Source organism: Cynocephalus volans, chromosome 3, assembly GCF_027409185.1.
Source record: "Cynocephalus volans isolate mCynVol1 chromosome 3, mCynVol1.pri, whole genome shotgun sequence".
NCBI lineage: Eukaryota > Metazoa > Chordata > Mammalia > Dermoptera > Cynocephalidae > Cynocephalus > Cynocephalus volans.
Genome location: NC_084462.1, coordinates 140,927,236 through 140,953,263, shown reverse-complemented (window position 1 = coordinate 140,953,263; position 26,028 = coordinate 140,927,236). Strand labels below are relative to the sequence as shown.

General features: G+C 37.1%; 2 protein-coding genes across 2 annotated transcripts; one reads left to right on the top strand and one right to left on the bottom strand.

The window, feature by feature from the left end:
* Nucleotides 1-117: 117 nt before the first annotated feature.
* On the top strand, nt 118-15,830 carry TIMM9 (translocase of inner mitochondrial membrane 9). Its single transcript, XM_063090816.1, has 5 exons — nt 118-238; nt 3,106-3,194; nt 12,835-12,899; nt 13,220-13,315; nt 14,451-15,830. The coding sequence occupies exons 3-5, from the start codon at nt 12,861-12,863 to the stop codon at nt 14,583-14,585; spliced, it is 270 nt and encodes an 89-aa protein (XP_062946886.1). The 5' UTR covers nt 118-238; nt 3,106-3,194; nt 12,835-12,860; the 3' UTR covers nt 14,586-15,830.
* Nucleotides 15,036-24,486, bottom strand: TOMM20L (translocase of outer mitochondrial membrane 20 like). The gene is given in 7 exon segments (XM_063090815.1): nt 15,036-15,089; nt 15,887-15,975; nt 15,978-16,005; nt 19,276-19,326; nt 19,328-19,366; nt 24,171-24,214; nt 24,351-24,486. Coding segments are annotated over 7 exon segments (441 nt in total).
* Nucleotides 24,487-26,028: the final 1,542 nt, after the last annotated feature.

The window sequence follows — 26,028 nt, the reverse complement described above, 5'->3', positions numbered from 1 at the left end:
AGGGGGTTTGAGAATTCGGCGATGGGACTAGCTTTTCTTCTAGATTTCTCCGCGTTATGCCGAATCGGCGTCACACAGTTGGCGTGCTATTTGACATTATCCCTCGCACGTGTTTTCTCTTATCCAGCGGCGGCGGCTCCTTCCCAGACCCCAAACCCTCAGCCCCCGACTCGCCTGGCAGCGCAGCCCCTTCTCCCCCAGATTCGTACGAGTGTCGGATGCAAGAGCCTGTGCTTAAGTATAGTATCTTTTCTTTATCCTAGAATCCCGGGGGGCGGCAGGCTACGCTCGGGAAAGGGGCCGGGGCTCGCAGGGAGGCCTCCTCATGTACCTGGGGGGCCGCGGGGCCGCATCCCCGGAGACCCACTAGGAACCGTGTCACTGGGGCGACAGTAGGAACTTAAGGCCCCGAGTCACCAGCCTGGTGTTTGGGGAGTGGAGGTCTTATTTGGGGACAGTGAGAGAATTAGATTGTAAATATCCACGCCGTGACCTTTAGCCGACAGGCACGAGACTTTTAACTGAAAAGCCTTCTGTAACCAGAATAGTAGGGCTAACACCCTTTCCCTGATCTACTAATTTTTGAGGACGCGCAACTCAGCTTTCACTTTATGCCATACTACAGGCTTTCAAATAGATTAATCAAAGCAAAAAATGTAATCTGATGTAAAAGCTGAAGAACGAATTTTATTTCTCTTACATCTCAGCTTCTACTCTTGTAGAAGTCATCTAGAGTTAAAAGGGATCTTTAAGGACCCAGCTTTGGAAAACCTTTATTTTTATATCTTTATGAGTTTCTGTAATTATTATCTTTATTTCACTTACATTTATCCCTTCGTTTATTGGGCTCTTAGGGTGTACCTCTGTGTTCACAATTTGTTGTGAATATAAGTGTATTTTTAAAATAACGTCAGAGCTGCAGGAGACCTTGGAGATGATTTAACTCCCTTGTTTTCTAGGTGAAACTTAGATGTGTAAGAAAGTGACTTTTCCCCTCTAGTCTCTAAGGTCTGAGCATACGCAGTCATTAAAATGACTTGAATAAATAACTTAGTTAGGATCTTACAACCCCTTCAATACCAGAGAGGGGGTTAAAACCCAAGTAGTCTTGTTTGCATCAAGTCCAGTGCTGCTAGGGTCATCTCTTTTATGACTAGAAGCCAACATTTCAATCTGAAAGCAGTAATCTTTCGAAAATATTTTTTGCTTTGGTTAATGACATGAGTTAGGGTTGTCTGTTAGCCAGACATAACTCCTAAACCTGCTGCAAATCTAAAGGAAAAGGTCATGTGTTAGAATCCTATAAAGTTATATCAGTCAAACAAATTAGTTCAGATCAATTTAGACGTTTGACTAATCGAATAAAGACACTATAGTCCTGGAACAAAAAGCATGGCTCACAAGATTTTTTCTTTCTTTCATTTCTTTTTTGTTGTTAACATTTATTTTTTATTTATTTATTTTTTTTACTTTATTTGCTTACTCTTTCCTCCTGTCTCTACATATACATATATATACTTTTTTTTTTTTTTTGGCTGAACCATTTGCAAATAAAGTGCAGACATCATGAACTTTAATACTAATTTCTTCAGCATGTATCTCCTTAAGGATATTCTATCACATAGCCTCAATAAGATTATCATTATTTAAGAAGATAATATATTCAAATTCTCCCAATTATCCGCAAAATGTCTTTACTTTTACCTCAAAAATATTTTTTTGATTCATGATCCAGTGTTCACACATTGTGTTTAGTTGTCATGACTCTTTAGTCTCTTAATCTACGTCAGCCATTAATCACTTTTCTTTATGACTTTGACATTTTTGAAAAGACCAGCCCAGTCATCTTACAAATTGTCCCACATTGTGATTTTTCCTAATTATTCCCTCATAATCAGAGTCAGATCAAACATTTTTGACAAAAATACCACACAGGTGATGCTGTGTACCCTACCGCATCCCACCATGAAACACCTAATGTTGGGAGCCAGTGTTTGTGATGCTAAATTTAATCACTTGGTTAAGGTGGTGACTGTCAGATCTTTCCAATGTAAAGTGACAGTTTTCCTTCTGTAACAAGTAACCTGTGGAAATGCTTTAAGACCATGGATATATCTTGTTCCCCAACAACTTATCACGCAGTGGTTCTATCCGTTCATGATCATTTCCTGAATTACAAGATTGCCAGTTACCAGTACCAATCCTACAGAGAACAAGAACAATTAGAGATAGTGACTAAGGACATCAGAAGAATCATTTATTATAAACTAAGTTTGAGCAGAATTAAGATTTGGCTTCAGACACGGTACAGATTTGCATATGATTCTATGAAAGAAATGGAGGGCATCTCCCCATCACATCCTTGATAGGATTTTTCCCCATTACGCACAAATTTCTGGAAATTGTCCTTGTATGATGATATTCACCTGAAATAATTTTTTTCAGGGGCCTTTGCTAAATCTTTTTCTCTTCTCCAGTAATTGGATTTCCTTCCTGAGAAATTAAAAATAATTTAGGGAAGGAACTAGGTGCATTGGAGAGGAGATAATAGATGTAGTTAATAAATGTGAGAAAAATGTAATGGTAGAAGCAAGAAAAATATATTAACAGTGTTTTGGGTTGCTGAAAAAATATCATAAGAGCTTATAATATGTGTTGGCTATTTGGAAATCTTTTTAGATAGATGATATTCATCATAATAGTTTATTAGATATATTTTATGGGTCTTAGGGTATAATGGGGAAAATGCTGTTTGAAGTCTGAATATCTTAGTTAGGTCCCTGCTATACCAGTTACTGTCTGTAAGTGGCCTCATGCAAGTTGCTTAATGTTTCTGAACCACCCCTCCCAGGATTATTAGGAGAATCATAAGAGAAGTATAATATATACTTACTACCTGGGAAAATAAGAATAGCATTACATTAAGTATTTTTTAAAATAATAACATACACTAATGAATTATAACCTCAGAATAGAGGGAACTAATTGCATTTATTAAAAAGGAAGAGGCTTTTTAAAAAATGATTTAGCAATAGAAGTTTAGGTTTCATCAAAAAGAGTTTGAAGGGGCTTCAGTAGTCATCTTATAACACCCTCATTTTTCAGGTAAGAAATCAGGCCTTACTGGAGACATTCAAGCAAAGGTTGGACAACTACTTTTCCAGAACAGAAAGGAATCTCATGCATCAGAAAAGGTTTGAGCTTGATGACTGATATGATCTCCCTTTACTCTTAAGTTCCCAGTTCTATGATATATTTTGTTTGACACAAAAATTAGTATTGTTATAATCATTTCTAAGACCTACGCAAGAGATTCTAAAATTCTCTTATCCCTTTTCTCCCTCTCCAGGTTTCAGGGCTATAACTAGAAAGTAACCCCTGATTGGATATTTGCCTAAACAATAACAAACATGTGCTATAATGTCTGGAAACTAGGGCCAAGTAAAAGGACAGCCACACTGCTGCCACCTGTTCTCACCATCAGGTGGTTTGTGTGGCTTTTGGACTTAGCACAACTTAAGGATAAATAACTGCAAAATGAATGGTGCAAGATTTGGAAGACCTCAAACTAGCAAGTAAATCTGAAAATGATTAATTCACTCAATTGTCTCCAGTATTTTCTAGGAACAATTATAAATATATATACCATAATCTTGATATTGGTGACTACAGAGAGTAGCTTTGGGGATTTAGGCAGACTTAAGAAAATTGCTGACTGTTAGCTCTTTAGTTCAATTGTAGATCTGGGAAAATATTTGAAAAAATAATATATATAATTGAATGACTAGAGACAAGGAAATAAATCATAATGTTAATTTTATTTTCCAAATTCTCAATAAGTAAATTATATTACTTTTATAATATGTTAAACTTTATTTCATTTAAAAGAAGAGACATAAATTGTTTAAGAAATGTATATTAAAAGACAATACCAAGAAAATAATTTTAAATTAAGAAAACTCATACCAACACCACTTTGGCACTCTTTATCTATGTCTTGTCAGACTTCACAACAATTGTCATTTGTCACCATGAGTTGTATAATAAGGGGGAGGTAGGAATAGAGGCAGTACAGTGTACCAATCTCTGAAACTTACAGAACATTTAAAGATTTCATACTTTCTGCCTCTCTGACCTCTGGTTGAAAAAATCAATAAATATGAATTTTAACCCAAAGAAATACAAGAATAAAGGCTGGCTGGTTAGCTCAGCTGGTTAGAGCATGGTGCTGATAAAAGTAAGATCAAAGGTTCGGATCCCTGTACCGTCCAGCCACCAAAAAAAAAAAAAAAGGAATTAGAAAAAGAAAACCAGATTTTGGCATTAAGAATAGCAATTTTACGTACATTTCTAAAGTGTTATAAGTAAGGAAATCAGATGTGTTTTCAAAAGTCCAGTTTGCTGTGGACTTTCTGAAGTTCAATGACTATGCTATAAGTTCAGCAATTCAAAAGGCTCAGGGTCTACTGGAAGACCTTTTGTACTTTTGTGTTTTTAAATTTCCCACAAAACAATGGTTTTATTTAATACTTACTTCCATAAAAGTTGTCTTATCAGCTGTTAGATCTTATCAGACTGTTTTCTGACTGGGAATCCAAAAGAACTCTAGTTTGGAACCTTTGCTAACAACATTTATCATGCTTCACCTTGTTCTTTGGCAGGGATGAGAAAGCTGTACTATCTTTTTTGTTTTTCTTTTTAGTAAATTTTTATTTTGAGATTGTTGTAGATGCACATGCAGTTGTAAGAAATAATGCAGAGCTCTCTTGTGCCCTCTGCCCAGTTTTCCACAGTGGTAACATCTTACAAAACGGATACAATATCACATCCAGAATATTGATATTCATACAGTAAAGCTACAGAACATTTCAGTTATAAAGATCTCTCATGTTGCCTTTTTATAGCAACACCCTTTTCCCTCTTACCCCCATCCCCTCCTTAACCTCTAATGTCCTCCATTTCTTTAATTCTGTCATTTCAAGAATGTTATATAAATGGAATCATACAGTATGTAACCTTTTAGGATTGGCTTTTGTCACTCAGCATAATTCTCCAGGCTTCTGCATATATCTATACCTCATCCTTTTTATTGCTGAGTAGTATTCTATGGTATAGATATGTCACTTTGTTCAACCGTTAACCCACTGAAGAACATCTGGGTGTTTACCAGTTTTGGACAGTTATGAATAAAAATTCTACAAACATTCACATACAGGTTTTTCTGTGAACATAAGTTTACATTTCTCTAGAATAAATGCCCAGCCTGGCCAGTTAGCTCACTTGGCTAGAGCTCAGCCTTGTAACACCAACGTCAAGGGTTCAGATCCCCTTACTGGCCAGCAGCATGAAAAAAAAAGAAAAAAAAAAAACTAGGAATGCAGTTGCTGGGTCATATGGTAGTAGCATGTTTAAATTCTTAAGAAACTGACAAACTGTTTACCAGAGTGGCTGTACCATTTTACATTCCCACCAGGAATATGTAAGTGATAGTTTTCCACATCCTCACCAGCATTTGGTGTTGTCACTGTTTTTTTTATTTCAGCCATACTGATACGTGTGCAACACCACCTCATTGTGGTTTTAATTTGCATTTCCCTAATGGCTAATGATGTTGAACATCTTTTCATGTGCTTATTTGCCATTTATTCCCTCTGGTGAAATAATCTTCTCATGGCTTTTGCCTGTTTTCTAATTGGATTATTTGTGTTTTTATTGTTGAGGTTTTAGTGTTCTTTGTATCTTCTGTTACTAGTTATAGTCAGATATATAGTTTGCAAATATTTTCTCCCAGTTTGTAGCATGTCTTTTCCTCTTAATGGTCTCTTTCACTCCTCTTAATGGTATCTTTCACAAAGTAAAAGTTTTTAATGTTGATGAAGTCTAATTTATCAGTTTTTCTCTTCTGAATTATGCTTTTGATGTCAAGTTTAAGAACTCCTAGCTCTAAAGCCTTAAGATTCTCATGTTTTTCTAAAAGTTATAATAGTTGTATGTTTTACTTCAAAGTCCTTGATTCATTTTGAGTTAGTTTTTGTATAAGAGATTTAATTTGAGCTTAAATTTTGTGACTGTAGATGTACCATTTGTTGAAAAAGACTATCCTTTCTTAATTGCTTTTGCCTCTTTTCCAAAAATCAGTTGAACATATTTATGAGTTCTATATACTGTTCCATTGATCTTTTTGTCTGCTCCTCCACCAGTACCACGCAGTATTGATTACTGGAGCTACATAAGTGTTGAAATCAGATGGACTGATTCTTCCCACTTTATTCTTCGTTTTTCAGATTTGTTTTAGCTATTCTAATCCCTTTGCTTTACATATAAATTTTAGAATAATCTTGCCTATGTTTATAAGAAATCTTGCTGGGATCCTGATATCACATTAAGCCTGTATATCAATTTTGGGAAAATGGACATTCTTACTATGTTGAGCTTTCTAGTCTATGAACATGGTATGATTCTCTGTTTAGGTTTTGATTTCTTTCATCAGCATTTTATAGTTTTCAACGTACACGTCCTATACATGTTTTGTTAGATTTACCCATAAATCTCTTTTATTCCTTTTTTTGGAGTGATTATAAATGGTATTATAGTTTTAATTTCAGTGTGCACTTTAATGTTCATTGCTAGTTTGTAGAAATACAATTGATTTCTGTATGTTTATCTTGTATCCTGTGACCTTGTCAAACTCACTTATTAATTCCAGGAGGTCCTTTGTAGACTCCTTGGGATCTTCTGTATTCACAATTATGTCATCTACACGTAGGGTTAACTTTATTTTCCTCCTTTATGATCTTTTATTTCCTTTTCTTGCCTCACTGCACTGGGTAGAATTTCCAGCAGTGTGTTTAAGAGTTATGAGAGAAGTTATCTTTTCTTCCTCACAATCTTATGGGAAACCATTGTCTTTCACCACTAAGTATAGTGTAGGCTGTAGGGGATTTTTTTATAGATGCTCTCTATCAAGTTGAAGAGGTCCCCCTTCTTTTCCTATTTTTCTAAGAGTTTTTACCATGAATGGGTGTTTTGCCAAATACGTTTTCTGCATCTATTGATATGATCATATGATTTTTCTTCTTTGGTTTATTAATATGTGGACAATGTGGATTGATTTCCAAATATTGAACCAACCTTCCTTCCCTGGAATAAATCCTACTTGGTTAAGGTTTATAATTATATATTGCTGAAATCTATTTGCTAACATTTTGTTAAGCATTTTATGTCATTTCATAAGGGATATTTTTTGTAGTTTTTTTTTTTTTTGTACTAACTTTGTCTAGTTTTGATATCAGGATAATACTAACTTCATAAAATAAGTTGTCAGATTTATTATGTATGTGGAGCTGTTTGTAGTACTCCTGCTATCTGTTTGATGTCTGCAAGGTCTGTGGTGATAACATACCCTGTTTCATTCCTGATAGTGATAATTTGTGTCTTCTCCTTTTCTTTCTTAGTCTTGCTAGTAGGTTTGTCAGCTTTATAAGAACTTTCTAAGAACTAGCTCTTTGTTTCATTGAGTTTTGTCTGTTTTTGTTCTCATTTGGGTTTTGTTCATTATTTGGGTTTATTTAGCTCTTTTTTAGGTGCTTTAGGTAGTTTAGATTACTGATTTAAGACTTTTCCTCTTTTCTAATGTATTTATTTAGTGCTGTAAACTTTCCTCATGGCAATGATTTAGCTGAGTCACACAAATTTTTATTCACTGCATTTTCAGTTTCATTCAGTTCATCCCCTTGAGACTTACTTTTTGACTCTTGGATAAAAAATGAAATGTATTGTTTAGTTTACAAATGTTTGGGGATTTTCCTGTTATCTTCCTGTTCTTGGTTTCTACTTTCATTCTTTGTGGTCAGAGAACACACTTAGTATGATTTCAGTTCTTTTAAATTTATTGAAGCTATTTTTATGGCCCAGGATATGGTTTATCTTGATATATGAACATGGGCAGTTGATAAAAATGTAGATTCTGTGGTGGTGGGTGAAATGTTCTATAAATGTGGATTATATTCTCTTGGTTGATGGTGTTGGGTTTTTCTGTATCCTTGTTAATTTTCTGTCTAGTTCTATCAATTGTTGAGAGAGGAATGTTGAAATCTCCAACTATAACTGTAGATTTGTCTGTTTCCCTTTCAGTTCTGTCAGTTTTCATTCTGAGTATTTTACAGCTATATGTTGATGCACATGCATTTAGGATTGCTTTGTTTTCTTGGTAGATTGACCTTTATGTCCCTTTCTGTCTCTAGTAATCTTCTTTGCTGTTAAGTTTACTTTCTCTGATATTATTATAACTATTCCTGTTTTCTCTGGATTAATGTTTGCATTATATATCTTTTTCCATCCTTTTGTTTGCAACCTGTCCCTATTAAATTTGAAGTGAATTTCTTGTGGACATCATATACTTGAGTAATGTTTTTTAATCTCCTCTGCCAATCTCTTGATTGGTGTATTTAGACTACTTATATTTAATGTAATTTTTATCCATTAGGGCTTATATTTGTTATTTTTCTTTTTTGTTTTCTGTTTGCTCACTGTTTTTGTTTCTCTGTTTTCTTTTTCCTGCCTTTCTGGGGATTATTTGAATTTTTTTTAGAATTCTATTTTGAGTTATCCATAGCATTTTTATCCTTGCTCTAAGTGTTACATGACGTATACATTGTTTATCACAATCTCTGTTTTCTTTTTCCTGCCTTTCTGGGGATTATTTGAATTTTTTTTAGAATTCTATTTTGATTTATCCATAGCATTTTTATCCTTGCTCTAAGTGTTACATGACGTATACATTGTTTATCACAATCTAATGCTGTCAACATATTACCAGTTTGAGTGAAGTATAGAAAGCTTACCTCCTTCATACAAGGGTACTTCAAAATGTTCATGGAACAATTCATATTATCTTTTAATTCCATTTTTCCATGAACATTTTGAAGTACCCTGGTACATTTAGAACCATATTAAGTGGTTTTAAAATTTTTGCCTCAACTGGTAAACGTAATTTGAGAAATTCAAAAGAAGGAAAATATATTACACTTGCTCAGATTTTTTTATTACTTGTTTTTCTTCCTCCTTGATGTTCCAAGACTTCTTATCATTTTTTCTTTTAGTGCTAAAAGAGCACTTTTAGTACTTGAACAGTCCTGCCCTCTTTTTCTTCTCCTTTGAGGACTCTAATGACACAAAGGCTAGCTCTTTTGTTACAGTACTACACATCTCTAATACTCTTAATATTTTTCATTCTATTTTTCTTTTTTTATTCATTTTGGATAATTCTGTCTTTCAGTTCACTGATTCCTCTGTCTCCTCCATTCTCCTGTTGATTTTAACTATTGAGTTTATTTTGGTTATCGTATTTTTTTTTAAAGGGTTTTTTTTTGCAGCTGGCCAGTATGGGCATCCAAACCTTTGACCCTGGTGTTATCAGCACCACATTCTAACCAACTGAGGTAACTGGCCAGCTCATACTTCTTAAAATTTCCATTTGGTTTTTTATATCTTCTATTTATTTGTTGAGACTTTCTGTTTTTCATTTGTTTCAAATGTGTTCATAATTGCTCATTGAAGCATTTACAACGAGCTCTTTAAAAATCTTTGTCAGATCATTCTAACACCTGTCACTCATTGTTGGGCATCTGTTGATTGTCTTTTTTCATTCAGTTTGAGATCTTCCTAGTTCTTGTTATGATGAGTAATTTTTTTTTATTGTAACCTGGACATTTTGCCTATCACGTTATGAGACTCTAAATTTATTTAAACCTTCTCTTTTAGCTGGTTTTTTCTGACAATGTTCCATCAGGAGAAGTGGGGAGAGGAGTGCCACCTCATTACTGCCAGGAGGAGGCAGAAGTTCAGGTTCCTCACTCTGACACGGCGGCAGGGGGAGAGAGGTCAGGGAGCTCCTTGTTACTGATGGGTAGGGGTAGGAGTTCTGGCTCCTTACTAGGCTCCATCGATAACTCCGTGGCTGGGAGGCACTACAGTGCCTCATTACTCCACACCATGTGGCCTCTACTGACACCACAGGAGGGAATGTGACCTAATTATCATGGGGCAGAAATGCAAGTCCTGTATCTCAACTAGGCCTCCCTTGATACCACCCCAGAGGAGAGGGAGAGGGGCATCTCATTACTGCCAGTTAGAGTAGAAGCCAGGCTCTCTGTGTGGTTTCCAGACACTTGCTGGTGGGGGCAGGGGGGTATCCCATTACTGCCTGGAAGGGATGAAAATACCCTGCTCCCCAGTATTAGGGAATATTGGTGGGGGTGTTGGAGCACCTTATTGCAGCCCACTGAAGGTCTAGGCTTCCTACCTGGCCTAAGCTGATGTGGGTGGGATAAAGGCCACAGATTCTTCTGTGGTGTTTGCCTGGAGTACAGTGATTATTGTCTAAATGTTTTCAGTCTTACAGACTGCTTCTTTCCTAACCCTTTGGCCAGAGAGTCCAGGCTTTGGGGGTGGGGGGGGGGGCTTTGTTTTGACTGCCCCATTTGGCACTTGCAGGTTGTCAGCTTCTTCAGGTTCAAGTCTATATAAAGGCGAAATGAAAAACACACAGCGAATTCCCCCCTATTTCGTTGCTCAGGTCCCAAGGTCCCTAGCCAGTCTGCCTTCTCTCCAGTTTTCAGAGTTGTCTTATGTTTGTTTTATATATAATGTCCCGGGTTTCTAGTTGTGCTTAGTGAGAGGAATAGGGAAAAGCATGACAACTCTATCTTCCTGGAAGCATAAGTCCTAAACAAACTTGTTGCATGATATACTTATAGAATTCCCTATTTCTTTGACTGTTTAAAGGTATTTTATAGCAGCCATCAGGATGGGTCTTACCTCACAATTATGGCTGGTTTCATGACTAGCACAGTCCCTGGTACATTCAATAAATGTTTATTAAATGAATACCTACTATTTAATTAGAATTGTAACGTCTAAGATTCCAAATTATAAATAAGCCATCAGGATGGGTCTTACCTCACAATTACAGCTGGTTTCATGACTAGCACAGTCCCTGGTACATTCAATAAATGTTTATTAAATGAATACCTACCATTTAATTAGAATTGTAACGTCTAAGATTCCAAATTATAAATAAGTTTGAAGTTGTTATTAGAAGGTGATTAAATAGGCTTGGATTTTCATGCAGTTAACTGGTTGGAGGGTATGGAATTAGTGTTTCATGACTAAAATGAGTTATGAAGAACTATAACTGATAGTATCTTCCCTGGAATGTATGAATAATGATAATCACAGCAATATCTGAAAAATTGTGACCTTCAATTAATTTTTGGTATTGTCTAGGTAGTTTATTTAGTGAAAAAAAAGTTGTTTATAAAGCTGTGAAATAACAAAGAGCATTCTTGTTAATGCTCTCAGACATTGTTTATAAAGCTGTGAAGTAATAAAGAGAATTCTTGTTAATGCATTCTTGTTTTTAGGTGCTTCTGAAAGACTAGTTGCCTGAATGTTGGGCTAACCCAAAACCTCTACTATGTTGTTTGTTCTATGTGACCATTCAGCAACAGATACAAAGGAGTTTTAGCAAAAAAGGTAGTTTATATCCTGTTATCACTAAATCAAAGATTCTCTGAAGTATAGACAATTATACTTTTAATTAATCATTACTTCAAAGAAAAATATGGGCTGTAACATCTAGAGTGAGACTAGCATAGCAAATAGAAAATAACTCATGCTTTCCTTTGCATATGGAGGAGGTAACTTTTAAAATGTCAGTAGTTATAACAAATATATGGGATAAGGAAAAAAAAAAGAAGGGAGGAATAAATGCACTAAAGGGGAAAACGTATGCATGTTTGGAATTTTTTTCATGATGGTGGCATACACTTTACCCTAGCCTTGAGTTTCCTACTTAGTTTCAACTCCACATAAGCTTCATAAAAATTTAATGCTTTTCAGAGACACTTTAAATAATAATTGATGAGCTATTAAGAAAAATGTAGACATCCAGTTTATCTTTTCTGTGTTGGTTATCAGAAAGCTCAAACTAAATACATAGTATTTATGTTAGTCTGTAGTGTACATGATTAGTGTTTGCTTATTCTTCCTTTTATGTGCTGTTCAATTTCTATGTTTGATAACTTTATACAAGTCTCTTCTATGAGATGCTCAACCTTTTTAGAACTAGCTGGGATAGAATAAATAATGTGGTACATGTTCCTACATCTGGATGAAGAGAAACTCAGTCCTACATTTATAACAGGTGAAAAATGTCAGTTATTCAGAAAGGCTTTTCACTTCCTTGGCTTCTCTTCTCTGTGTCCCAAGTTAGATCACAAGTATCATAGCTTCAGAAATTTGTTAATTCTCTGTGATTGCCCTTTTAAACCGCAGAATGCATAACTCCTATAATTTCCTTTTAGAGTCTTTTAGAACTCTGAATATCTTTCGTGAGGGTTATCAATAGTGTTAACAATTAGAACCTTCACGTTCATGTAGAGTTAAAAAAGATCGTTAGTAGCACAGGTCAAAGTTAAATTAGAAACCAGTGGAACAGTTAACTCAAGTAATTTTAGGAAGACACCTTAAACCTTACTAGGAATGGGGCTTTAACAAGTGGCTTTGCAAGGTAGCAGAGCAAACAGTCTTAAAACTGGAGATTTAGCTACCTAAATCTAAATAGGGCCTTCAAGTCCCATAGCTAACATTAGAAAATCTAATTCTAAACTTTGAGGTTCTGTTGTCATTAGTAATCTGGGAGTTTGGGTGGTGGCATATAATTACTTATATAGTTAGAAATTTTAAAAATTAGAACAGTGATTACCTAACTCTGCAGCTTGTCTAAAAATATTTGTTTATAAATTGATAAACTTTTTTTAACTTTTAATTCAGGTGACTAATAAACGTTCCAAAAGAATATGGCTGCACAAATACCAGAATCTGATCAGATAAAACAGGTAAGGTATTATAATTAAGAAAAAGAATTTTGTAAAAAAAATGTAAGGCACTACTGGATGCAACCATGTCAGTCAGTGATCGCAACAAAAAAAAGTTTGTTTCCAAAAATGTGTAATAAATTATATGAAGCATATATATTTTTCATTTGACCAGATAATCAAGGAAAATGAATATTCAACTAGAAAATAAGACTACATATTTTGTAGATCATATTACACCCATTTAAGTTGGCAGAAGAACAAAACATCAGTGATTAAAGTTTCAAAGCATCTTTGTTTTAAAAAACCAAATAATAAAGAACTTTCTAATTTGTTTGTAGTTTAAGGAATTTCTTGGAACCTACAATAAACTTACAGAAACCTGTTTTTTGGACTGTGTTAAAGACTTCACAACAAGAGAAGTAAAACCTGAAGAGGTATGAAAAGTGTTGCTCACTAAAATTTCTCAAAATTTGTCATAAGTAATATAAATAGGATCCCCACAAGTATTTTACTTGTTCCTCCTTATTCCAGGAATTTGGGCTGTCTTTTATGTTCCATTGCTTGGAGGAACTGAAACAACCAAGAACCCATGGTATTGAGTTTAAGGATACCATATTTAATATGACAGTCACATTGTACAAAAGCAGACCATTTTAGGGAAGATGCCTGGGACTACTGACTTCCACAGCAAAGATTCTTACTAATCTGCTTTCAGCCAAGATGGCCTTTCTATCTGGTCCTGAGAACTCAGATTGACTTTGGAAAAAGCAAAGCTTGAATTTAGTGGACACAGAAAATCCAATCCTTTTAGAAGTCTTAACTTTTAATATCCTCATCAAAACATTTATATATTGCTCAAAATGACATAAACTTCCTCCAGTGGAAGATGTTGATAAACATCCACACCAAAAATTTAGCATATAACCAGCAATCAATAAATACTTGTTAAATAATTGACAAAGTTTAGGAGGGATGCTAAGTGTAATTAATATTCTTGTTAAAAAGTAAGAGGTTAGGCCGAACCCGTGGCGCACTCATGAGAGTGCTGTGCTGGGAGCGCAGCGACGCTCCCGCCGCGGGTTCGGATCCTATATAGGAATGGCCGGTGCACTCACTGGCTGAGTACCAGTCACGAAAAAGACAAAAAAACAAAAAAAGTAAGAGGTTGAAAATTAATGTTGAGAATGGAGTATCTTATTAAAAAAGAACAAATTTGCTACTGGGTCTACATTTTAACAATCAAAGTAAGAGAGGAATGTGGGTGTTCAATTAATATTGAAACATACCTGCAGAAAATCTAGTCCAGAAGCTTCATGAAGGCAGGGACTTACTCACCATTGTTCTTAGTGCCTACAAACTGACAGGCATTCAATATGTATTAATTCTTGTCAGTGGATGAAAGCATCAGTGATCGAAAGCTATAGGCGCTTGCTATCCATTAATACTATTTAATTCTCAGGTATATTCAAAGAAAAGAAAAGCACCCACTGGTTGTTTTTCTAGAATGCATGCATTTTTAAAAATTGATGTTTGTGTATTGCCTCTTGGATCTTCCTTTTTTATTTCTAGATCACCTGTTCAGAACATTGCTTACAGAAATATTTAAAAATGACACAAAGAATATCCATGAGATTTCAGGAATATCATATTCAGCAGAATGAAGCCCTGGCAGCTAAAGCAGGACTCCTTGGCCAACCACGATAGAGAAGTCCTGATTTGTGGACTTTCAATGAAAGATTGCCAACAGCTGTTGCACTGGAAATGTGGATTCATCTGATAGAATACCCTGAAAGCAGTAGCCACAATGTTAAACCGTCTGTTGTGACTGTTTGGCAAATGGAAACCGCTGGAGAAACAAAATCTCTATTTACCAGGAATAATCAAGATAGAAGGTCTTAATGTTCAGTGAAAATAATAAGATGCAACATTTGTTGAGGCCTTAAGATTCAGCAGTTGGTCACTTGATTAGAAAAATAAACCATTGTTTCTTCAATTGTGACTGTTAATTTTAAAGCAAACTATGTGTTCAATCATGTATGAGATATAAAAAAGTTTTTATTACTAAAAGTAAAATAAATGGAAACATCACTGATTGTTTATACTATATATACCACATAGTGTTCTGACTTGACTGTGGATACGTTGAAATGTTTTTCAGTCAGGATCAACCTCCCAGCATTCCTGTTTATTCATTTCTGCCTCAAATCGCTGGTGAATACATAAAATAGTTACTTGCTAATCATTTCAATGCACAATTCTTTTCTTACCTCCTTTCTTTTGTCAGGGTGGGCATTACACATTCTTATCCTAGTTACGTTTTCATATATCTTTAGGAAACATCGCATCTGCGACTAGCTTGAGAATATTTAAGACTTGACTGTTATGCTCTAATGGAGTCTATTATTTTGTTGAAAAGCTGGGAATCCAACACAAATGATTCTGAGACTGACCAACAATATACAGTTTATTCTTAGCCATGATATGTAGTCTAATAAAAAGTAAACCAAAGTTAAAGTAGTGTCTTCAAGCATTTGAAGGAATTCTAGTTGATGCAGTTTGGTAAATGTAAGTGGGCTAATATCTACCAATCACTTGGCTTATATATGGATTTCATTTGATACCAATATAAAACTGTATTTAAGAGAACAATAGCCTGTTCGTTTAAATTTACCAGTGATTTTTCTATGCTTTGTCATGTTAATGAAAGTAAAAGTACTGTCCTGCTTTAAAGTTGAAATGTTGAAATATAATAAAATACATAATTCATTATTGCCAAGGGAACACTAAAGAATAGGCTTGTTTGCTTCATCTTAAAGCAAAAAAAAGCAACCAAAAATTCAGATTTCACTCATTTAAAACTTTAGGTTCAGATTGCTTTACCAGCCAGCCACCAAAAAAAAAAAAAGACTGGACAATGCACACACATCCTTTACTATTTCTGTGTAATCAAGCCCAAGATAGTTATTTGCTGTGTACATTTCAAAGAAAATTAAATATATGCTCACCTGGCAAATAAAGGGAATCTTGTGCAATAGCATCTCAAATACCTTGGGAGGAAGTGTGTGTTTGAAAACCTTCAGAAGTTCCTGTGGGCATTGCCGAGATGTTCAACCCCCATTCTATGCTCTCATAAAACAGATTGATGAATTTTGAGCAAATTTTAGAGTTCTTCAAAATATAGACCCTACAAATTAACAAGAAAGCAACAAGCATTAAAAATTAAAAAGCATATCACACTAAAGATTATTTAGACAAGTCTCATGAAGAGTAAAAAGTACAAATGTGAAAAGGTCGAGTGGTAAAGCTACAATATGAATAATTTTATGAGCCAAATTACAGTAAATGTACTTTTGCATTGGAAATGTTCATGTTCTTCAATTTGGGTATGTAGGGAGGAAGTAATGAGGTTTTTAAAAAAGGTGGTCTGCTTTTATTAAATGAGATAGGTTATCTTTACACTTGTGATTGGTGAAATACTATAGATGAGACATCTATTGTTCTGGCTAAATGAAGCATTTTAAAAATAGATTTCATTATCAGAGAATTGAAACAAGATTTAGCACAACATGAATCACACATCCGGAGGAAGAAAATAAGAGATTTATGAACTCTGATTTCTAAGTAAAGTTTTAAAATGAGTTTTAGGATGATTGGTTGTGAAGTAACAAATTACAATTCGTAAGGAGCGGAAATTAATCAGAATTTCTGTTTAAGTTTAAACGTGGAATGACTTAGTCTCTTGTTTTACTTTTAGGAAACTGAGGCAAAGATCAGTGAAATTATTAAGGCTTCAAAGCTAATATCAGAATTAGGAGTAGAACCTAATTTTCTGACCCTTAAGACTAGAGTGTACTGCCTCTCTTCAGGTATTATGTGATCACAGGAGTTGAAATTTTGAAATAATATAGGTAGGAAATAAAAAATATGTTTCCCTACAGCTAAATATATTAGATTCTTATTAACAAACTCATTTTCCATTTATTGGTTGAAATATATGGTCACATGAAGAGAAAAGTACTTGACAGAAAAAAATGCTTTCCAAAGATTTGTATTAAGCTTAAACCGAAAAACCATAAGGACATGACCTGACTTAGATAAACACACAAAGCAAGCCTTCTCAATATTATTATATAGGTTTCAAAACTTTTGTGTCTATCTAGATACCCAATTTTATATTTTCAACATAAGAAATTTTCATCGATGAGTTTTTAGTAATGGTTTTCTTACATATTTAAAGAAGGTATTTCTTACATGAAATACAGTACTAGTAATTCACTAAGGTTTATTTTAAATTAATATTACAGCTTTATGAAGGTGATACACTAGGTAAAAATGCTTTGAACCTTTTACAGAAAAAAAGACTCAATAGTACCTACTCTCAAGATTGATGGTGCTAATAGAATACAAAAACAATTTGGTCGGTTAAGTCAACCAACCAATACATTCAATCACACCAGCCCCTCAGAAATTTCAATCAAAATTATTGGCCCTGTGGTCTCACATAGACAACCACAATTGAGATGGCTACAGAACAATATTCTACCTGACATTAAAGTAATAAAATTGGGGGTGCTGGTAGAGGGGAGTGGAGAAAGTTGAGAAGATTGTATAAAAATGGGTGAAAAACTACCACATGAGAATACTGGTTCTTAACGTTGGATTTATACTTCAGTAACCTTGAGAGATTTAAAAAATACAACCTGGGTACCACCCCCAGAGATTCTGATTTAATTACTTTGGAGTTTGATGGGCATTTAAAGAATAAGCAGCCAAGACTGAGAACTGCATTAAAAGTACTGACCCTTAAAGAGCTAATTAATCAATTTAGGGATCAAGGGAAAAATTTAAAAACACAAGTTTGCAGTTTTTGTTCTAACCATCTCAACAGTTGTAACTTATCCACCTTTAAATCTAAACTATTACATGACAGCTCTTAAATAGGAATAAAATGTAGTAAAATAAGTATGCTATTTTTTTCTTTTGACTTATAATTCACAATTTTCTTCCCACGTTTACATTTATATACCCCAAAGAGAAAAAAATAAAAAATAATAATAAAAGATAACATTGAAATTTTTTAAAATCTATTTTAATTGCCCCTCTAGCCAGGAAGTATCTACATCTAGGGATGAATCCAGATTTTGTTAGGCCCCTAGCTTATACAATTTGTGGGACCCTGTTTAAACAAAAGCATATAAAATTATGAACATAAAATTGCCAAGGGGCCTTGGAAGAGGCCCGTGCAAACAGCTTCAGCTTCATTAGCTCTTGCGTAAAGTCACTCCTGTTTATATCATTTGTCAGTTTTAACTATTCAATTTGTGATTAATATTTTGCAGATATTTTTAGTCCATTTAAAAAAATCCCACCTAAAAGCAAAGATCAGTACTAAATAAAATACTAAAATTTCCAACTATAATGATTAATGTGCAATGATTTTGAACGGCTGCAATTTTTTCATTTCTCAAAACTTTTATGATAGTTTTAAGCCAGTCAAAGTAAAAATCTTAGACATTGCTATGAGGTGTGTAGGATCTTGACTTCCTCTTTGTTTTTATAAATCCTGGATGTTACCCACTTACATACAGATTGGAAAACAAAACCTTTTGAAAAAAGATGACAAAAACAGATTAAGGCACTGATTGAAGGGAATTTGCAACACTTGAAAAAAAAGATACATACATTGTACTTAATGGGTGTAATGCTTATTTATTTACTCGGCAACACCAGTTATCCATTACATAAGAATCTTAGCCTCAAAACAAATTATTTTCCTTTCCAGGGTTTAACACCAGTATAAGGACATTATGATTACTATATACAATATTTATGCAATAATTATATTATTTACCATCATTTTACCTGACAATATTGTGACGTTTTCTCAAGTCCATCCGAGAATAAGTTATAATTCAAAATACAGTTCATGGCCACTAAGTGTAAGGTAGCCCCTACAGGTATCACTACATTAAACACAGTACAAGAAAGGTCATTAATAATGATTTTATCATCAAAAGTATTTCATTAAGAATATTCAAAGCAGAAAAATTTTTATAAAGCAATTAAAATGTTTTTAAGTTTTGATTCCTAACAACATTTACTCATTTGGAAAATTCATTTACTTAGAATTTTACATGACGATAAGTGAAGTGTTCTCATATTTGGTTTCGCTTCCACATCTGCCCACTTCCAAACCAGCAACATAAATTTGAACACTAACTCTAACATAGTGGAAGGGGACAGTGTGATGAAGTGAAAATGCTGGGATAGTTTCTCTCTAACTGAAGAAAGCTGGTAACACATATAGCTAGTTACATTATTTGAAATATGAATACCAATCAATAAATATTTCTTGAACGTAAATTATCATACATAACTTACAAAAAATGTTTACATTCTTACCTCTAGATAACCAAAGTTCTCCCATCTGTACCTCTTGCAGAAAAAAGTTCTTGCAGTTTCTCATTCTTTGCTGGATCTCACAACTAAAAGATTCATTAAGTATTTAACAATGAGTAATGAATATAAGGTGTATGGTTACTGATCAAAATTGATTTTTATTTTAAAAGCACATCTTGAACCTATTCTCTAAATCCAAAGTATGAAAAATACAGTTGTTTATAATATTTAAATCAATTTCCTAAAATAGTTGTGATTTCAAGTAATTAAAAAAATACATGGCATATTCAAGTTAGGTCAAGATGCTCATAATAACCATCATTCATATTTTACCCTGCTTACTAAGTACACAAAGCTGAAATCTCACTGTAATTAATATAACCAAGGTGGTTTAGTATGTTGCAAAATTTTCTTGCCTGGGGTATTAACAGTGCTTGTTGATTTGATTGCAGTGATTTCTCTGGCCTACAGTCTTATTTGTTTGTGATACCTGTTCATGCAACAGTAACTCTAGTAGGGGAGGCAAGAAGCTTCTGTACTCACACCCGCACAAAGAGAAGGGCAAAGGCCATGGTGAGGAGTTGGCAGGGCAGTTGGTGAGTGTTCAGAAGGGTGCTTTGGATTGCTGCAGCATGGCTCATGAAAGCGGCCATGGCCATAAGATGGCATCACCATTGGTACTATGCCCAGGGCTGGTCTTTCAAGGTAGAATGGGCAACCCCTAGCCCAAAATGTCAACTCCACTGTCAGTCACTTCAGCTTCAATCTTTTATATCCAGAGGATTATTGTGTTTGTTTTCCTCAAGAATTCTCTTTTTAAAATGGGATGAGCCTGGAGAAGTTCACCTTGTAAGCTTTTAGCAGCAAACATGCTAGTAATCACTAACAACCACAGGTTTAATTCAGTAGATGTTTAGTGAGCACTGGCAAGGGCAGGACACTAGGAAGAGTTGGAAGGGGTAGGAGATCAAAACCCTTGCGCACATTCCCAAGGAGCCCAAAGTCTAACAAAGGGAAAGGGATCCGTAACATGTAGGTATAACAATAAGTCCACTGTCCTCTGGGTCTCAAAGTACAGAGACATTACATCTGGTTGGAGAATCAGAAAAGGTTTCTCAGAGAAGACAGCATTTGAGTTGTGCAGAGGTTTGGTGGAATTTTGATGATGAAAGTACAGCAGGGAACATATCAAAAGTGACCTTATTTAGCTAGATTACGATAAGGTGAATGTAGCAACAGTAATAATTACCAATTATTGAAGGCCAGCTATGGACTAGGAACTTAATGTATACTATTTCCAATAATAAGGCACTCAATATAGAAGGCACCCATGGAAGGCATGGTGCCAAGCTGAGGTTGATCTTTAATCTGCCAACTAGGGAGCTACTACAAGAAGTTACATATTCAGAGCTGTAGTTTAGAAGGAATTTCCTCTAATAGCATAAGAATAGAGGGAAGGAGGCAAGTTAGGAAACTATTACAATAGCCTGGGTAAAAGGTAAAAGTCAGAAGTAGCATAGAAGCAGTGGAAATAGAAAAGGAGTGGTATATGAGATAAAGCACAGAAAAATAAGAATTGGACATTGAGGAAGATGAGGTTGATATTTAAGTAAGGTAAGTCAGGGTCACAGCAGGGAGGCTAGTGATACCAGGAGCATCACAAGGAAACAGAGGAGGAGGAACAGTAGCAAGGGATGAAATGATGAACTTACTTCTGAACACACTAAGCTGAGGTGCACACAAAATTTGGGACACTGAATCTAGGGTAGTACATCTGAGGTCACTTTTGGAGAAGAAAAGGATCTTCCAGGGAGAAGAAGGAAGACTACAGAACCTGAAGGCCCTTTTTCACAAAGAATCACCTGAAACAGCAGCTAAAACTGCAATTTCTTGTCCTCCACCCAGACCTACTAAATCAATCTCTGGGAGCAAAGCCCAGGAATCTGCATTTTTAACATGCTGTTCAGGTGGTTCTTATGCATTCCAAAGTCTACTGCACCAGTAAGAATCCCCTGGGCTACTCCTGACCTACTGAATCAGAACTGCTGGATCATCTGTATTTTAACAAGTGCCCTGGGGAAATCTAAGGCACATGGTCCAAGGATCATACTTTGGGAAACAAAAGGTTCTAGGTTGAGGAGGAAGCAAGATCCTAGAAGATGTGAGAAGAGAAATCTCTCTGTGCCTTGGCTTACTTAACTATAAAATTTGAGAATACAGTTATTGTGAGGATTATATGAAAGATCATTTGAAAAAGCCTGCTCTGCCTCTTCCTCACTTGAAATAATTCAGATCTTCATTATTTCCCATCGAAACTGCCACCAACTGATTTTCCTGTCTTCAACTTCCCTCCTCTACAATACCCTCCATACTAGCACCAGAATTATCTTCTTTAAAAAAAAAAACAAAACCAAAAAAAAAAAGGGGCACCCATTCTCTGAAATAATGCCACCATAATTGGTTATCTACTACAACAGAAAAATATCCAAACTTTTTAGTTTGGCATTCAAAGTTCTCCACAATAAGACACCAAACAACCACTCAGCTATCTCTCTGGCCAGAACACTCCTTGAATATTGCAATTTTACAGTCAGTGGCTCTGTACAAGCTGTTTCCCTCTGCCTACAATGAACAACAATATTCAACAAATATTTTCTGGGCAGGCCGGCCCGTGGCTCACTCGGGAGAATGCAGTGCTGATAACACCAAGGCCACGGGTTTGGATCCTATATAGGGATGGCCAGTTGGCTCACTGGCTGAGTGTGGTGCGGACACCAAGCCATGGGTTAAGATCCCCTTACTGGTCATCTTTTTAAAAAATTATATATATATTTTCTGGGCACCTACAATGTGCTAGATGTTGTTCTAGGCACTGGAGGCAATGGAAAGTAAAAAACAGACAAGGTGTACCCTCATGGATCTTAGTCTAATAAATAGCATTAATCAAATAACCACACAAACAAATATGCAAGTGCAACCATGGATAAGGGCAATGGAGGGGAGGGAAATGGAGCTGTACCAGGCTTTGCCTCAGGTAAACGGGTCCACATGGAGTGGAGATGCTCCTTGGACACTCCCTGCATGGCTTCCTTAACTGTGTCAATTGGGCCTTTATTCTCTGAGTGACCCCATTTTGAAACCCCAGAAGTCTCTGACTCCTGCCTCTCCATGACCCTTTAATCGGTCAGCAAGAACTATCTACTCTTGGACAGATTATCTCCCATCTATTCTTCCCAGTTACCAATGACACCACTCTAGTTCAGGAATTTTTGTTACGCTCACCTAAAATGCTCCAATAGCTTGTTTTCTCTTCCAAACCATCTAGCACACTCCTGCCTGATCAATCTAACTAAAAAAGTTGTTTTTCTTTCCTTCTCTTAAAAAAATTTCTGCTCAGAAATCTTCAGTAATTTCCAAATTGAATCTGAGTTCCTTAATCTGGCTTTCATGCAAGGCTTCCCTAATTTGACCCCTACTTAGCTCTCCAACCTTACCTCTCACTATTCCTCACTGTGACTCCTTTGCCAAACTGATTTACCGAATAGGCGTAGCAGATCCCCCACTTTGCATCTTTATCACATACAGTTCATCCTGAATGTTGTCTCCCCTGAAAACAGGCCTCAAATTCAACATCCTTCTAGGCTCAGTTCAATGCCACTCCCCCTCCAAACTCTTCTGTGGAAAAACTGCATTTTCCAAAACCAGCCACAGTAACATTCCTGGTCCCATATGTGCTTTCAGGATCTTGCCTCCTCTATCAAGAGGGGAGTCTATTTTCTCTTGAAAGTGAATGGACCTCAATGCTGCAAGAAGTGGAACCACCTAGCATGTTTTCCCACATGTGCTCTAGCGTGCTGGCTCTGTATGTGCTCGCTTGCCCCTTGGGACCCAGCCCACTCTAGAATGAGGAAGCTCAGACCACATGCAGAGCACGTGTGTAGGTGCTATGACCAACAGTCACAGGCAAGTGAACAGCCAGTATCAACTGCCAGATGTGGGTATGAGCCTTCAAATGACCCAAGACCCTGCCTTAGAGCCATCCCAGCTACAGCGGAGTGGAGCAGAAAGGTGCTATCCCCACCAACCCCAGCTCAAATTGCAGATTCTGGAGAGAAATAGATATTCTTTTAAGCCACAAAGCTTCAATAGGTAATTAGAACACCCTCCATAACCCTACCCTGAAAATGACCTGGCTTCCTCTGAGTTCTTGGTACATTTGCTGGTCTCATCCACAGCCTTGTGGTGCGGATTATTTTCGCTCCTCTATTGCTGACCTCTGCCACACCTCGGGCCATGCCTCACACATGAAGGCTCTCAAATAGGCGCCGACCGCCTGAAAGAATGAAGGTTAAGACAATCACTTCTGAAATTTCAAAGAACCTAAGAACTCTCAGTAGCACTTTTAGAGCTGATGTGAGTCAGTCAATCTGGGCCAATCACCCAGATGATTGCAATTGTTATCTTTAAAAACGACTAATCAGATTCTGTTTTAAAGAAAACAAAAATGACTTCTGCTTCTGAGCTACAAGAAAGGCCCTGCGAGGCAGAAACCGGCGGTGTATAAGTCACTGCCATGTGACCCTGCCAGCCTGGGTTTCTGAGGGGTTCTAGGAGAGCAAAGATGCCTCTTCCTTCGTCCCATTAAAAAGTGTCTGCTCCTATAATGTTTCCTTTATGCCTGCCTTTTTATAACCCCAACTTGTTCTTCCTTTGAAGAGGGTAAAAAACTAAACGTAAGGCAGATCATCCGCGGGGAGAGGGCGGGTCTCTTCTGGGCCGGCCGGTGGCCTGCGACGCTCGGAAGCACGTGCTGCTGAGCGACCTGCGGGACCCGAGGCCGAGCCCGGACGGCCCCGGTGAAGCTACCTGGGCCTGTCCGAAGCACTGCACCTGCGCGCCCGGCTCCTCGGCCTCTGGCTGTTGGGCTCTTCTTTCTGCAAACACGACACGGCACGTGCCGGTGGGGAGGCGCGTCCCAGGCCGGCGTCGCCCCCGTGGCCCGGCCCGCCCGGCCGCCCGCTCCTCCCGCTCCTCCCGGCCGGGCCGCGCCTCCGCCGCCGGCGCACTCACTGTCCCGCAAGCGGCGCTTGAACGCGGGGTCGCAGCGCCGCTTCCGGTCGAAGTAAACACAGTAGCCGAAGAAGGCGACGGTGCCACTGGCCGCCGGGGCCGTCAGGAGGCGGAGGAGGCTGCGGACGCAGGGCATCCGGCCGCGGGCGTCCCGCGAGCGGAGCTTTGGGCGCGGGCCGGAGAGCGCGGGGAGCCGGGCGGCTCCTGCAGGCCTCGGGGCTTCCGCGTGGGCGCCTCGCACCGAGGCTTTTGGACAGATGAAGAAACCGAGGGTCCCAGAAGGACCAGTGTGGCAGGTCCCACAGCCACCGAGTAGCAAAACTCTGTTCGAACCCAGGCCTGCCGTACTCCAAGTTCTCAACCCCTTCCCCAAACACACCCCTGCCCCTATGTTTAGGACACTCAGTCAAATCACAGCATGCTGGGGACTCTGGTTAGCTGGAGTCCTGGGTCGTCCTTCGGCGTCTGTTATGTCACCTGCAAAACTGAGTCTAAGATCAAGCTCACAGTACCTAACACTAGCACGTATTCCCCACCCTTGGTCTCCCTTGTCACCTGAAAGGATCCGGCAGTCCAAGGTCTCCAACCACCTTAACTCAATAGCGGGAGGAGGGAGGAATTTTGAAGCAATAATATTCAGTTTAAAAAAAAAAATGTTAATGTGCTGGTCTAGGCCTGACAGTCAAAGGTCCCAGAACAAAAATAACTCTGAGAAACCCACCAAACTTACTGGCCTAAGTGCTTTTCTTTCTAGTATTTGTCTTATTCAACAGACATAGCGAAAAGAAAGGAGGTAAGTAAGATTTTGCTCCAAATACCAGAGTTTTGGTTTTTATACTAAAGCAAAGAGAAGGCATAAGCTAGGTAAGAACCTAAATAAGTAAATAATTTCTTTTTTGTTAGGTTATTCAGCTGCTATTTACTAATGTACTATTTACCAATATTACTAGTGTGTGCATATAGCAAGGTGCTCACCAGTGGGGCGGAGACGTAGGCCCAGCCCTAGCAAATTAGGAGTTAGCAGGTACAAGTTACATCTTCTTGCTTTCTTGAATGCCGTCTCTTTCCTCCTATAATAACTCAATTTTCTGGTTGGGAACTTTGTTATTGAGAAAACCTGATTGTAAACACAGAGGAGAAGACAACATTAGCATCCAGTAAGTGTTACTGGCACTCTGGAACAGGTTTTTTGTTCAGAATCTTGGCAATGGGTTTAGCCCAGCTCAAAATGATCTCTTTTAGGTTGATTACACTTGTCTTCTAACCCACTCTCCCACTCCCCTTCCCGTCCTTCACCTGCACTGAGCTCAGCGTTAATCCCTGTGCTATGTACAGTGAGGTGGGGATAGGGAACCTGTCCAGACTAGGTGGGTGTTTAGGGACAAAGTAAGAAGTGGCATATAAAGGTAAGAGAATTATTACAGCAATTAGAAATAAACAGATTACTGAAGTTAAAATTACCACAGAGAACATGAGGAAAAGTAATTGAAACATTTTCAGACAAGTTTCTATGGTAAAGATAGATATTTTCTTCTCAAATGTAGACACCATGCTTGCTAATTTGGTGCTCAGAATTCTTATAAAGCTTTGGTCTTTTTAAATTGAGATAGCATTAATAGTGTCCCCAAACACAGTTCTGTGCTGGATGATAGCTCTTTCTCTTCAACAGTTTTATTGA